Raw genomic sequence first — 13,218 nt, forward strand, 5'->3', positions numbered from 1 at the left:
TACTCCTAGGTCTTTGACAGAGTGAGGGTCATCTACAAGGTCATGTCAGTCCAGCTTGTATTTGATGTTCTTACTTTTATTGCCAATGTTTAAGACAGAGCATTTGTTGGTTGAGATTTGGAGTTGCCATTTGTTTGACCATTCTGACACATAGTCAAGTTCATTTTATAGGGCAGCAGAATTGTCGGTGGTGTTAAATAGTTTTACGTCATCAGTAAAGGTCATTTATGTAGAGCAGCAAGAGTGTGGGTCCTCAAACACTGCCTTGGGGGAAACCGCTGTTAACTGGTACAGGATTTGATAGGGCACGCCCTCTTTTGACTAATTGTTGCCAGTTTGACAGGAACGCAGCTATACCCTTGTACAGGGATCTGGAAATGCCATAAGAGTTTAGTTTTAACAGTAGTGTCAGGCATGCCTCCTTCAATATCCAAGAAAGGAAAACATCAACTCCATGTTAATAAAGATAAAGCATTTTTACTAGATATGAAGTGAAAACAGCAAACGGAAAGCAAGATCTGAGCCAGAAAGGCAGGAACATATACACATCAAATGTTTACCCAGCACCCTCCCCCCAATTCCCCAACCCATTGTCCAATCTGCAACTCCCTAAGGTGTCATGTGGGGCGCATCTTCAAACAGCCTCATCAATAGCAATAGCAATAGCAATAGCAGTAGACTTATATACCGCTTCATAGGCCTTTCAGGCCTCTCTAAGCGGTTTACAGAGAGTCAGCATATTGCCCCCAACAATCTGGGTCCTCATTTTACCCACCTCGGAAGGATGGAAGGCTGAGTCAACCCTGAGCCGGTGAGATTTGAACCGCTGACCTGCTGATCTAGCAGTAGCCTGCAGTGCTGCATTTAACCACTGCGCCACCTTGGCTCTCAAGTTGGTATGCGAAATGGTTGGCCTTGACCAAGTCCAAACATCAGCCACCAACATGTGCAGAAGATGATGAGAACAAGACTCCTCCAGTACAATATAATTCCCTTCCCCAATACTATGCACCCCACCACCCCACCCCCGTTCCTATGGCAGCCGATAGCAAACAAGCGTAGCAAGCAAAACAGAGGCTGACAAGTAGTTTATCATGTACCACTGAATCAAAGGCTTTGCAGAAGTCTATGTAAATTGCATCTATTGCTTTACCCTGGTTGAGTTGAGTAGTCCAAATGTATTTGCAGTGTAGGAGTTGCAGATTATAGGATGATTTTTTTCTGAAACCAAACTGCTTATTAGAGATTAGGTTGTTTGTCTCAAAGTGGAGGGTAATGGATTGGTTTATAATTGATTCCATGACTTTGCAGGTGACGCAACACCGTGAGATTGGGCTGTGATTTTCTACTAGGCTGGGGTCTCCCTTTTTGGAGATAGGTTGGATCGTGGCTAATGATCGTAGGTCGGGCAAGGAGTTGGCTCTGAAAGATACCTCATAGCTTGTGCTTAGGGGTCCTGATAAGGCAATGCAAAGCTTTTTCAAGAAGTTGGCACATAATCCATCAATAGAGAGAGATGGCTTTAGGTTGCATAGAGCCTTTTCAACACCCCCTCCCCTCTCCTTTTCCCTTTCCCTTTACAGCTCCCATTCCCCTCCCCTATCCTTTCCCCTCCCTTTCTTTCCCTCCCCTTCCCAGTTGCTTCTGTTCTTCCCTCCCCTCTCCTTTCCTTTACTGCTTCCCTTTTCAGTTCAGTTTATGCTTTCTTTTCTTGCCCTAAAGTCACACTCGCTCCTTCGGACTGGGAGACATCCCCTCCCCTCTCCTTTCCTCTCCCTTCCCCTCCCCTCTCCTGCTACTTCCAGGAGGGACCCTGAAGAGTATGGAAGGTTTGGCTCTTCTCTGCACTCTTTCCAGAGTCTCAACATCTTTGTTATATTGGGGTGACCAGACTTGGATCCATTGTTCTCCCTAGTGGCGGAGGCAGCATCCAGACTGGGTTAACCTTCATCCGCTCATCTCGAGGGTCTGATATCGTTGTTTAACCACACCCCTGCTAGGTAGACCAGCTTTAGCCCTCGATGAGGGCGGCTGCCTCATCGCTTTCTCCGGTCTTTAAACAACGTTGGATGTGGATAGAAAAGAGTTGGAGGCTCAATTAAGGCGTTTGTGAGATAATCGGGAGTGTCAGAAAGTGACCCCAGAGTCAAAGCCCCTCGTGGGACAGTGGATTTGGAGGGGTCTGAGCCTCAAAACCCTGTCAGGGTAGATGGACTGTCGCTCGGGCAGAAGCGACTCAAACGGCGTTAATCAGCTTCCCGCACTTTGTAACAGCCCGCTGGCTGTCAGCTTCGCTTTCCCTGTTTAAAACGCTTATCTTCAAACAAAGAAGCTATTTGGCTCCCTGCTGGGAACACGCTCCGCAAATCCTGTCAAGCAGTTGAGAGGCAGCCTGTGGCTATATAAGTACAAAATGGTGCCGTGGAGCGAACCAGAGGGAGTTTTTGTGAGTAAAAATAAAAGTGCAAAAAAGCCGCTAGTGTGACTGAGCCTCAGGGCGAATTTTACCTTACTGTTTAGCGCGCGCTTCGTGACAGTTTAGAAAAGGCGGGAAACGCCATTTTGAACGCCTGTCAGTTGCTGTCAGTTGGTGACATGGAGGCTGCGCTTAGTGCAGAAATCTCCGTATCGGCTCCTGAATTTCCTGCGGAGGCTCAAGTATCCAACACACCTGAAGCAACCTCAGTGCCTCATTCCTTCCCCCCAGCCCTCTACTTCTGATGGCAGGGAAGCAGCCAGGGCCAGCAAAAAGACAGCACAAGCCTCAGTTAAAGAGAAAAAAAAATTCAAAGAAATCTTCCAAGCCCAGTTCAGGCTATGAGAAACAGAAGGACAAAGCCTTAGAGAGAATTCCTAAGAAGGCAGCCAGTAAAAAGGCTTCTTCTACTACTCTGCCATCTGATCAGACACCCGGGCGTTTTTAAGAAGATGTTGGATGGGCATTTGTCTGAAGTGGTGTAGGGTTTCCTGCCTATGCAGGGGTTGGACTAGAAGACCTCCAAAGTCCCTTCCCACTGTTATTTTAACTTCCTTTCCCCAATAATCTTCCCTCCTCAGGCGAGCCTGGTTTAACAACTTCAGTGCCTGATTTGTAATCAGCTCCTGTTGGTATTTGGTATCCAGCCCCGATTAGACTGGGTGCATGAAGTGCTTTCTTTCAACCTGTTTTCCTCCGTTTGTTTTTAACTCTTCACTTTTTAAAATGTATTTTCTGTAAGCCGCCCGGAGTCCTTCGGGATTGGGCGGCCTATAAATTTATCAAATCAAATCAAATTAAATCAAATTTATGGGAGAATAGAAAATGAAAAGAGAAGTTTCAGACTTCAGCCCTGCTGTCTTTCTCCTTGTCCTCCCCCCTCCTGCCTGGCCAGTGGGCAAAATCCTTGCTCTCCAGTTCTTTGCCCTTGCTTGGAAAGGTCCTCAGCTCGCTTGTTAATGTCTATGTAAATAAGACCTCCTTGATCATTCCCAAGTGAGGTCTGGGGTCCCCATCAAGATCTGGACCAGGAGCTGCTACCTGGGAATCCCAAGATCCCCGAGAAGTGGCAGGAGCAACTTAACAGATGTGACTCTGCCCAGATGTTCCCAGGGTCATCCAAGGGCTGCCAGGGGTTCTTTCCTTCAATTTATACGCATTAATCTTCCCAAGCAGAAGTGAAAAGGGGAAACTAATTTGTTCCACTTTAGAGAACTTGTTGGGGAGAGGCTGTTTTGGACAATAAACTGTTGAAGGGGGTGGGGTGGCAGGGCTGACTTCTCAATTCTGCTCTTCTCCCTCCTCTTTCTCCAGGCTCCCCTCACACTCCCTGTGCTACTTCTATCTGCAGCTCTCAGAACCTGGCCAGGGGCCCCTGTGCTAATTGTACAGGTGCCTGATGTGATTCTGCCTAGCTCCACCACCTGCTGCTTCCTGTCTGTTAGGAAGCTTATGATCCACTTATGAGTGTGGTCAGGCAGAGCTGGCTGATCTAGTTTAGTTAGAAGAATATCTGGAATGATGGGATCGAATGCTGAGCTGAAGTCTATAAAGAGGACCCTTGCGTAGGTCTTTGGAGATTCAAGATGTTGTAGAATGTAGTGCAGAGCCGTATTAATAGCATCATCTGCCCACCTATTTACTAGGTAGGCAAATGGCAAGGGGTCTAGCAGTGGGTCTGTGAAGGTTTTCAAGTGGGCCACCACTAGCCTTTCAAAGGTTTTCCTAACTGCAGATGTTAGAGCAACCAGTTTGAAGTCATTTAGTTCCTTGATGAAGGATTTCTTCAGCACAGGGATGATAGTAGAACGTTTGAAGCAAGAAGGAATATAGCACATCTCTAGTGATTTATTAAAGACGCGGGTGAAGATGGGGGCCAGTTGGTCAGCACAAGCTTTCAAGCAAGAAAAAGTAATCTTGTGTGGTCCAGTGGAGACACATGAAGAACAATTGCAGGAATTGGGTATGTCTAGTTTAATGAAAAGAAGGACATGGGGAGACATGATAGCAGTGTTCCAATATCTCAGGGGTTGCCACAAAGAAGAGGGAGTCAAACTATTCTCCAAGGCACCTGAGGGCAGAACAAGAAGCAATGGGTGGAAACTAATCAAGGAGAGAAGCAACTTAGAACTGAGGAGAAATTTCTTAGAACAATTAATAGTGGAACAGCTTGCCTCCAGAAGTTGTGAATCCCCCAACACTGGAAGTCTTTAAGAAGATGTTGGATAGCCATCTGTCTGAAATGGTATAGGGTTTCCTGCCTAGGCAGGGGGTTGGACTAGAAGACCTCCAAGGTCCCTTCCAACTCTGCTATTGTATTGTATTATTGTATTGTATTGTATTGTCGAGCAGAAGATCGGCAGTTCAAATCCGTAGGGCCACGTAACGGAATGAGCTCCCATTACTTGTCCCAGCTTCTGTCAACCTAGCAGTTCGAAAGCACAGCTTGGTGGGAAGGTAACTGTGCTCTGTGCACTTTCAGCATTGAGTCATGTCGGCCACATGACCCCGGAGATGTCTTCAGACAGTGCTGGCTCTTCAGCTTTGAAACAGAGATGAGCACCGCCCCCTAGAGCCAGAAACGACTAGCACACATGTGCGGGGTAACCTTTTTATACACACACACACACACACACACACACACACTGCAAAATCCTTTTTCTTGCTTGTTCCTAGGGCTCCTCAAACAGAGGGGGAGAGATAGGAGATAGGAGATCATCTATCTCCAATCCTTTCAACAGTTCCAAGAAGGCTCCATTTGCACCACTCAGGTGACCCTGAGGACACAGATAAGCCTCCAAGTGGCCTCAATGACTGTAAAAAGAGTGCAAATGACCAGCTGTCTTGCAAGGAGTATAAATCCTTCCATTCCCCACCATCCAGTCAGAGCTGAAGAGGCTTCTTGGATGAGAAGCAAAACGTCTTCAAAAGAAAAACCAGAAAGTCCAGTTGCCTCTTGGAAAAAGCCACTTTGGGTTCATCACTGGAGGTTTTAAAGAAGAGGCTGGGCAGTTACTTGGCTGAAATGGTATAGGATCTCCTGCTTGAGCAGGGGGCTGGACTAGAAGACTTCCAAGGTCCTTTCCAGCTTTATTCTGATTCTGATTTTGAAGTTCAAGCTACACACCAGATCCTTCGGCAGCTACACAGTGATTCACAGCAAGTCCTCAGTGGAGATCCCCTTTGCTCTGTTTTGACCCGCCAAATGGACCTCACAAGGTAGGAAGGTGAGAGAGAAAAGTGCCATATTTTTTGAAGTATAACCCCAGAGTATAAGACGCACTAAGATTTTGAAGACGTAAATTTTTAAAAAAGTTTTTGCACTCTGCAGACCTCCCAAACCCCCTGCGTGCCTCATTTTTTGTGAAAAACAGGGCCTGCAAAGATCTCCGGGGGGGGGGGGAGATGAGCATTATCAAGACAACCCCTGCCTTCTCGAGGTGCCCACCGTTTTCCAACAGAAGGGGCTCTGTCGACTCTTGGGCCCGGCGAGCTCAAGTAGTACTCAGCCTAGAATCATGGATCCCGTTGATTTGGGATGCATGCGACTCTACAGCGAAGGGACTGGCGATGCCGTACCGACGCTAAAGACTTAAGTCAAGTCAAGTCCTAGGGCCTGGGAGAGGGCAAAAATGAACAAAAAATGGCCCCTTTTTCACTCATTATTGCCCTCCCCAATCCCCAGGAGCACTTTGCAGCCTCCCAAACTTTCTGCACGTCCATTTTTGTGAAGGGGGCGGTATTTCGGGGGGCCAAAAAGGCTGTATTCGGTGTATAAGATGCACCCAGATTTTCATCCTCTTTTTGGGAAGGAAAAAGTTGCATCTTATACTCCAAAAAATACGGTATGTGAACTTCAATAATCAAAACAGTAGTTGTAGCAAACGGAGTAGTAAACTGCTAGGGTCATTTGGTTAATCTTTTGCCTAAGCATATAGACTGCTTTAATTGAAGACCATTCTAAACTGCATGCGCTTCAGTTCTGTGAAAGAAAGAAAGAAAAAATGATTAAAACAATAAATAATGGGATGGGGGGAATACTAAAGCATGGTCATTCTGTGCCATGCAGAGTTGCTTTCTATGAGATGGTTGATTATAGACATTTGATGAATGAATGAATGAATGAATTGGGAAGGAAGGAAGGAAGGAAGGAAGGAAGGAAGGTATAGCACTAGCACTTAGATTTATATACCGCTTCACAGTGCTTTTCAGCCCTCTCTAAGCAGTTTACAGAGTCAGCTGTCAGACCTGGAAGCCATCTTTGGACTTCAGGCCTGCCACATTTTCTACTGTAGGAAAATGGGAGGGGGGATTATGAAGAATGTGGGTGATATGTAGCCATAATAACATTCTTTCTCAGAAAGTCAAGGTCATCTGGCCCTGCAGCTGTGGTGAGGCATCTCCAATTTTGGATGGCGCCTGATTGGATCATGTGATGGACAGGTGGGTACTGGACAGGGGCTTGAACTTTCTTTTGGGTGGGGAAAACTTGGAAGCTTTCAGATTCGGGTTCTCCCAGATGTGCCAATATGACATCTCTAATAAAATGAGACTTTGAGGAACCTCAAGCCTTGGAGTCTTCTTTCGTTACGGGTGTTACTTGGAAACCTGACATCAGTCTCTTGCCCCCAACAATCTGGGTCCTCATTTTACCGACCTCAGAAGGATGGAAGGCTGAGTCAACCTTGATCCTGGTGAGAATCGAACTGCCAAACTGCAGGCATCTGACAGTCAGCAGAAGTAGTCTGCGGTACTGCAATCTAACTACTGTGCCACTACTGCTCAAGGGAGGGAGGGAGGAAGGAAGGGGAAGGGAAGGGAAGGGAAGGGAAGGGAGGAGAAGGAAAGGAAAGGAAATGACATTTTGTCGCAGAGCTGGAAATTTTATTTTTCCCCGCTGATGAAAAATGTGTGATCTTACAGCCTTGAGTGTCTTTACTTACCATTGGAGGAATTTCAAAATTCTGGATAGTGGCTGTAACAGAGAGATGAAAAAGTCAAAATTCGGGGCACAGTGGAACGTCCTCTTTAGCCAGACAATATATCAAAGGGATCACACACACAAGAAATGCAAAAGTCTGGGCATCTCCCACCAATGTTCCCTCTAATTTTTTTCAGTGTGGGCGGAAAAGAATAGTATTTGAGTGGCACATTTCATGCCTGAGCACCTGAATTTTTTTCACAGATGTCACCCAAGACAACAACGAAATCAGTGTTATATGAAAGTCAAAGTTATATTTATTCAAGATACACGTTTAATTAAAAGTGTTATATATCAGTATCACTTATAATATTATTAAAATATTAAAATACTTGTATAGTGTTTATGGTAATGTACACTGTTATTCACTGAAAGTCTGTCTCATCTTAAAGTTTCCCTGTCTTTCTTTAACAACCATTCCGAGCACATTATTGCTTGCTATTGGAAAAAGTACATTCTAATAATAGTTAAACAGAATAGGAAATTGCATTATCCAAAACTCTAAAAAATGGAAGTGAAAAATATTTTAGCCACTTTTTAAAAATCTTACTCCTATAACCCAGTGAACTGCGTGGATGACTTTAAAGTACTTATATTGTAGTTAAGGTTTTAATTCTAAAAAATTTCTAAACTCCATACCACTTGCAAATATAAATAATTTGTTAAAATGGCTCTACCATAACAAATAAGAGAAAAAAACACCTTCCTTTTGTTTATAAAGTAGTGATTTTAGTTTGCTCCAAATGATTTAACTATGGAAGTCACTATTTTAAACTGACAGATAGGAAGTTTAATTAGATTAAAAGCAAAAATATTCTCAATGACTTTGAAAATCCCAATGAGTTATCAAATATAGGTACTCCTTCATTACAACGTGGGACTGGAATTTTTATTACTCAGCAATGTGGTCACAAAGTTGATGTCATGTGACCGGGCTCTCTCGCCTCTTTCCGACTCCGAGGGCATCAATCATGTTAGCCCAGGGATCTTCCAGAATCTTGAGAGTTGAAGTCCACCAGTCTTAAAACAGCCAACTTTGCAGACCCCTGTGTTAGCCCAAAGCCTGGCGCTGGGCTTTGCTCCCCCATTGGTGGAGCCCCGAGAAGTGAGGAGGGAGAAAAAGAGATGGAGGTCAAGGAGCTTCCCCCTCCCAGGAAAAATCTAACCGGGGAGCCGGGCAGTAGCAAATTAGCCGATCACGCGGCACGTGCAGAAAGCGAGGTCTGACCGGGTGGGCAGCGAAACTCCAGGGCTCTGTTCTAATTCCCCGTGAAAACTGTTGCCTCTGAAGCGTTTGCTCCAGTGTTTTGAACCTTTACGCGCCCCTTTCCCTTTTTTCTTTTCAACCCACACTGATTAGGGAGAATCCTGGTCCGGTCCTAGACTATATTTTATACAGTAGGAAGACAAAACTGATGGCCACTATCATTGCCTATCAAAATGCCATATACAGGGAATCACATGAAGTACCAATGTCACTCTATAAAGCCTTAGTAAGACCACACCTAGAGTACTGCATCCAGTTTTGGTCGTCACACTACAAAAAAGATGTTGAGACTTTAGAAAGAGTGCATAGAAGAGCAATCAGGATGATTAGGGGACTGGAGGCTAAAACACATGCAGAACGGTTGCAAGGACTGGGAATGTCTAGTCTACTGATGAGTAGGACCAAGGGAGACATGATAGCACTTCCAATATTTGAGGGGCTGCCACAGAGACGAGGGAGTCAAGGTATTTTCCAAAGCGCCTGAAGGCCAGACAAGGAATAATGGATGGAAACTGAACAAGGAGAGATTCAACCTGGAAATAAGGAGAACTTTTCTGACAGAACAATCAACCAATGGAACAGAAGTTGCCTTTAGAAGTTGTGGGAGCTTCATCACTGGAAGCTTTCAAGAAGAGACTGGACTGCCATCTCTCAGAAATGGTGTAGGGTCTCTTGCTTGGGTGAGGGGGGGGGTTGAACTAGATAACCTACAAGGTCCCTTCCAACTCCTATTCTGTTCTATATTTGATATTCAATATTCGATATTCTGTTCTGTTCTATATTTGATATTCAATATTCGATATTCTATTCTTATATATTTTATATTCCATTGTGTTTGCTCTGTTCTATTCTGTTCTATTCTAGCCTATTTTTTTCTATTCTTATATATTTTATATTTCATGGTGTCTGTTCTGTTCTGTTCTATTTTATATTCCATTGTGTCTGTTCTATTCTATTCTATTCTCTTCTTATATATGTTATATTCCATTGTGTCTATTCTCTTCTCTTCTCTTCTTATATATGTTATATTCCATTGCATCTGTTCTATTCTCTTCTATTTTCTTCTCTTCTTATATGTGTTAGATTCCATTGTGTCTGTTCTGTTCTGTTCTACTCTATTCCTATTCTTACTCCTACTCCTATTCCTATTAACATGCACCAGGGCTCTCATTTTGAGTCATCCTGCCCCAGGGCCCCTTCTTTCCCCTTTCCCTGAAGAAGCCCTTATGGAAGGTTTCAGGGGGATTATTATGCACAGTTGACAATTAGTTTCATTCAGTGTCACTGTTCTATCTTTAGAGTGTTGGCTCTTCAGCCTCAGGGGAAAACAGTCAATCACATTGTGGTTGAGCAATGGGGCCCGACTTTGGCGCAGCATGTATATGTTTCAATTTTTTTAAAATGTGTTTTAATTAACCATGGGACAGTTTAGAAATTTCAATTAATAAATCTATAAATATATATACAGGCAGTCCTTGAATTACAACGGTTCATTTAGTGACTGCTCAAAGTTACAACGGCACCGGAAAAAAGTGACTTATGTCTGTTTTCCACCCTTACAACCATTGCAGCATCCGTAGGGCCACGTGATCAAAATTCAGACGCTTGGCAACTGACTCGTAGTTACGACGGTTGCAATGTCCCAGGCAAGGGTGGGTTCCTGCCAGTTCTAAGCTCTTCTATAGAAGAGGTTCCACAAATCTACAGCACCGTTTAGAACTGGTTCCAGCTCCCTCCCCCCGCCTGTCCGCACAACATCAAGATGAAGAGCGAAAGGAGGAATTCTGGGAGTTGAAGTCCACAAGTCTTAAAGTTGTCAAGTTTGAACACCCCTAGGAGTTTTTTCCTAAAGGGTAAGGGGTGCAAGGATCTTGTAACTTGATAGCTTTAAGACTTGCGTGCTTCAAATGCCAGAGTTCCTGAGCCAAAATGCCTGGAGGAGGAATTCTGGGAGTTGAAGTCCACAAGTCTTAAAGCTGTCAAATTTGGACACCCCTGCGGTTTTTTCTCTAAAGGGTTAGGGGTGCAAGGGTCTTGTAACTTGACAGCTTTAAGACTTGCGTGCTTCAAATGCCAGAGTTCCTGAGCCAACATTTTGGTTGCTAAGCAAGAGCATTATTAAGTCAGTTTCACCACATTTTACAAGTTGGCCATGCCCACCCAGTCACATGGCTGGCAAGCCACTCCCATAAAGCAGACCACACCTACAGAGGAGGTTCCAAAAAATTTGAAACCCACCACTGGTCCCAGGTCACATGATCCCCCCTTTTGTAACTTCTGACAAGCAAAGTTCATGGGGAGGCCAGATTCAATTAACAACCATGTCGCTAATTCAACCCCTGCAGTGATTCACTTAAACACCTGTGTCAAGAAAAGTGAAAATGGGACAATGCTCACTTAACAAATGTCTCACTTAGCGACAGAAATGTGAGCCTCAATTGTGGCCATAAGTCAAGGACTACTTGAATACTGTACATATAAACTTATACTCGGCAGGAGCCCTTATTTCTCATCTCAGGGAAGCTATGAATCTTCCGCAGCTTCATTTGGGCTAATCTGGATTGTCCACTCATCCCCCCCAAAAGACAGTACCAAAAATTACCTCTGGGGGTTGCTCACCTGATGCTGTTCTGTATGCATTTCTGCCACGTTTTTCTGCAAGACAGAATCAAGAAGTCAGAGAGGACGTACCTGGTTCGAGATCCCTCAGTTTCCCCTCAGCCTTTGGTAGAACTTCAGAGCTTCAGTGCTCCTTCTTCAAAAGGAGCAGCAGAAAGCTGTAGACTCTACCGCCAAGTTGGAAAACCCTCCTGGAAGAAGGAACGGCTTCCAAACGCAGCGGATGCAAACATGCCATCAACTGACCTTGGCAAGTCCAAAGGAGATAACCAGGATCAATGGTGATTACTCTGTTTCCCCCCCAAAAAGACCCAGCCCAAAAACAAGCCCTAGCCCTTTCGGGGTGGGCCTAATATAAGCCCTACCCTGAAAATATGCCAAGGGGATGGGCGTGGCCTGCCAGCCCCTTGCCACAACACAGATTGCAGAGGCGGGAGGGAAGACAAGCGATCTGGATGTGCTGCACAGATGCCTGGCTCATGGGAGGATTGTGCGGCTGTCAACTCATAAAGCATTTTCAACTGTTATCAAGTGGCCATGCTGAGGAAAAGGGAGGAACGCATTCCATGAATACTTTCGGCTAGACTCGGATCTCAGATTACTACAGCAGGCTTGGCTGTCATTAAGCGTTGTACCTTATGATTCTTGAAGAATGTATCTTGTCTTTTTATGTACACTGAGAACATCTGCACCAAAGACAAATTCCTTGTGTGTCCAATTGTCAGCCTCTGCTTCGCTGCTGCTTTTCGGCTGCCATTGAAACGGGGAGGGGGGCATGGTATTTGGGAGGGGAATCGTTATGTACTGGAGGATTGTTATTAGGGGCTGTCCTGACCATCTATCTGTGCATGTGGAAGAAGGGAGTTTCCCGCCAAGGCCAACTGTCCAGCATTCCACCCTGATGATGCTTTTTGAAGACATCTCCCACCTGACGGTTGGGTGAATTATTATTAAACTATGAAATGGGGTGCCAAGCCTTTTTACTCAGACTCAGCTTTGCTTTGCTACTCATCGTTTGTAATTAGTAAAAGTACACTTAATTCTAAGCATGGAGTTGAGTGGTTTCTTTCCTGATTATTAAACGAAGGAGCACCTGACACCAATCACACTTGGCCAGTAAAAAATTCTATTCTATTTGGAGCTGTGGAGATTGGCAGTACCTCCATTTTGTGAATGACACACCCTGGGCCCACCCACTAATTACTTACTGATGCATATAGTCACTCCAGCAGCAATGAGGACTGCGGCTACCACAACCCCTATGAGTCCAGCAATGAGTCCAAAGTTGGATACGAAAGCTGTGTTGGAGAAAAGAAGAAATGACTAGGGGAGCTCCGGGTTTCTCTAGTGGGTTTCTCTTCCATTTTATTTCCTGGCCTTGGTGAGAGGGCAGCCAATCAGGGGTGGGATTCAGTTGGTTTAGACAGGGTGAACTGGGTGTTAATTTTATATTTGGTTCGCCGAACCGGTAGTTACAAGGACTGGCTAGCCCTGCCCACCCCTCCCCTCCCCTCCCAGGAGTCTCCACACGGCCTGTCCACCATGCTAGGTAAGTGCAGGGCCCGTGTGGAGGGTCTGGGAGGGCAAAAAATGGGCCTCCCAGAAGTTCCAGAAGCACCAGGGAGGCTGTTTTTGCCCTCTCAGAGGCCCAAGAAAAGCCACCAGAGCCTGGGGAGGGCAAAAGATGAATCTACCAGAAGTTCTGGAAGTCCAAAAATGGGCCTGTTTCCAGCCTCCGGAGCACAGAGGTGGCCATTTTCCTCTCCTGGAGGCTCGTGGGAAGCCTCCGGAGCCTGGGGAGGGTGAAAACACTCCCCCCATGGTGCAGAAGTAGGCCATGCCCATCATGGCCATGCCCACCCAGCAACCAGGCAG

At 45.4% G+C, this 13,218-nt stretch overlaps 1 protein-coding gene across 1 annotated transcript in view; it reads right to left on the reverse strand.

Moving 5' to 3' along the window:
• Positions 1–6,154: 6,154 nt before the first annotated feature.
• Positions 6,155–13,218, reverse strand: part of LOC116503403 (major histocompatibility complex class I-related gene protein-like) — a 15,494-nt gene continuing 8,430 nt past the window's right edge. Inside the window, exons 6-9 of the mRNA XM_032209803.1 lie at positions 12,552–12,641; positions 11,344–11,379; positions 7,420–7,451; positions 6,155–6,458 (exon numbers count right to left, since the gene is read on the reverse strand). Of these exons, the coding sequence (XP_032065694.1) occupies positions 6,453–6,458; positions 7,420–7,451; positions 11,344–11,379; positions 12,552–12,641 (164 nt within the window). The 3' untranslated portion in view covers positions 6,155–6,452. The remainder of the gene's footprint in view (positions 6,459–7,419; positions 7,452–11,343; positions 11,380–12,551; positions 12,642–13,218) is intronic.

Source organism: Thamnophis elegans, chromosome 2 (assembly GCF_009769535.1).
Source record: "Thamnophis elegans isolate rThaEle1 chromosome 2, rThaEle1.pri, whole genome shotgun sequence".
Lineage (NCBI taxonomy): Eukaryota > Metazoa > Chordata > Lepidosauria > Squamata > Colubridae > Thamnophis > Thamnophis elegans.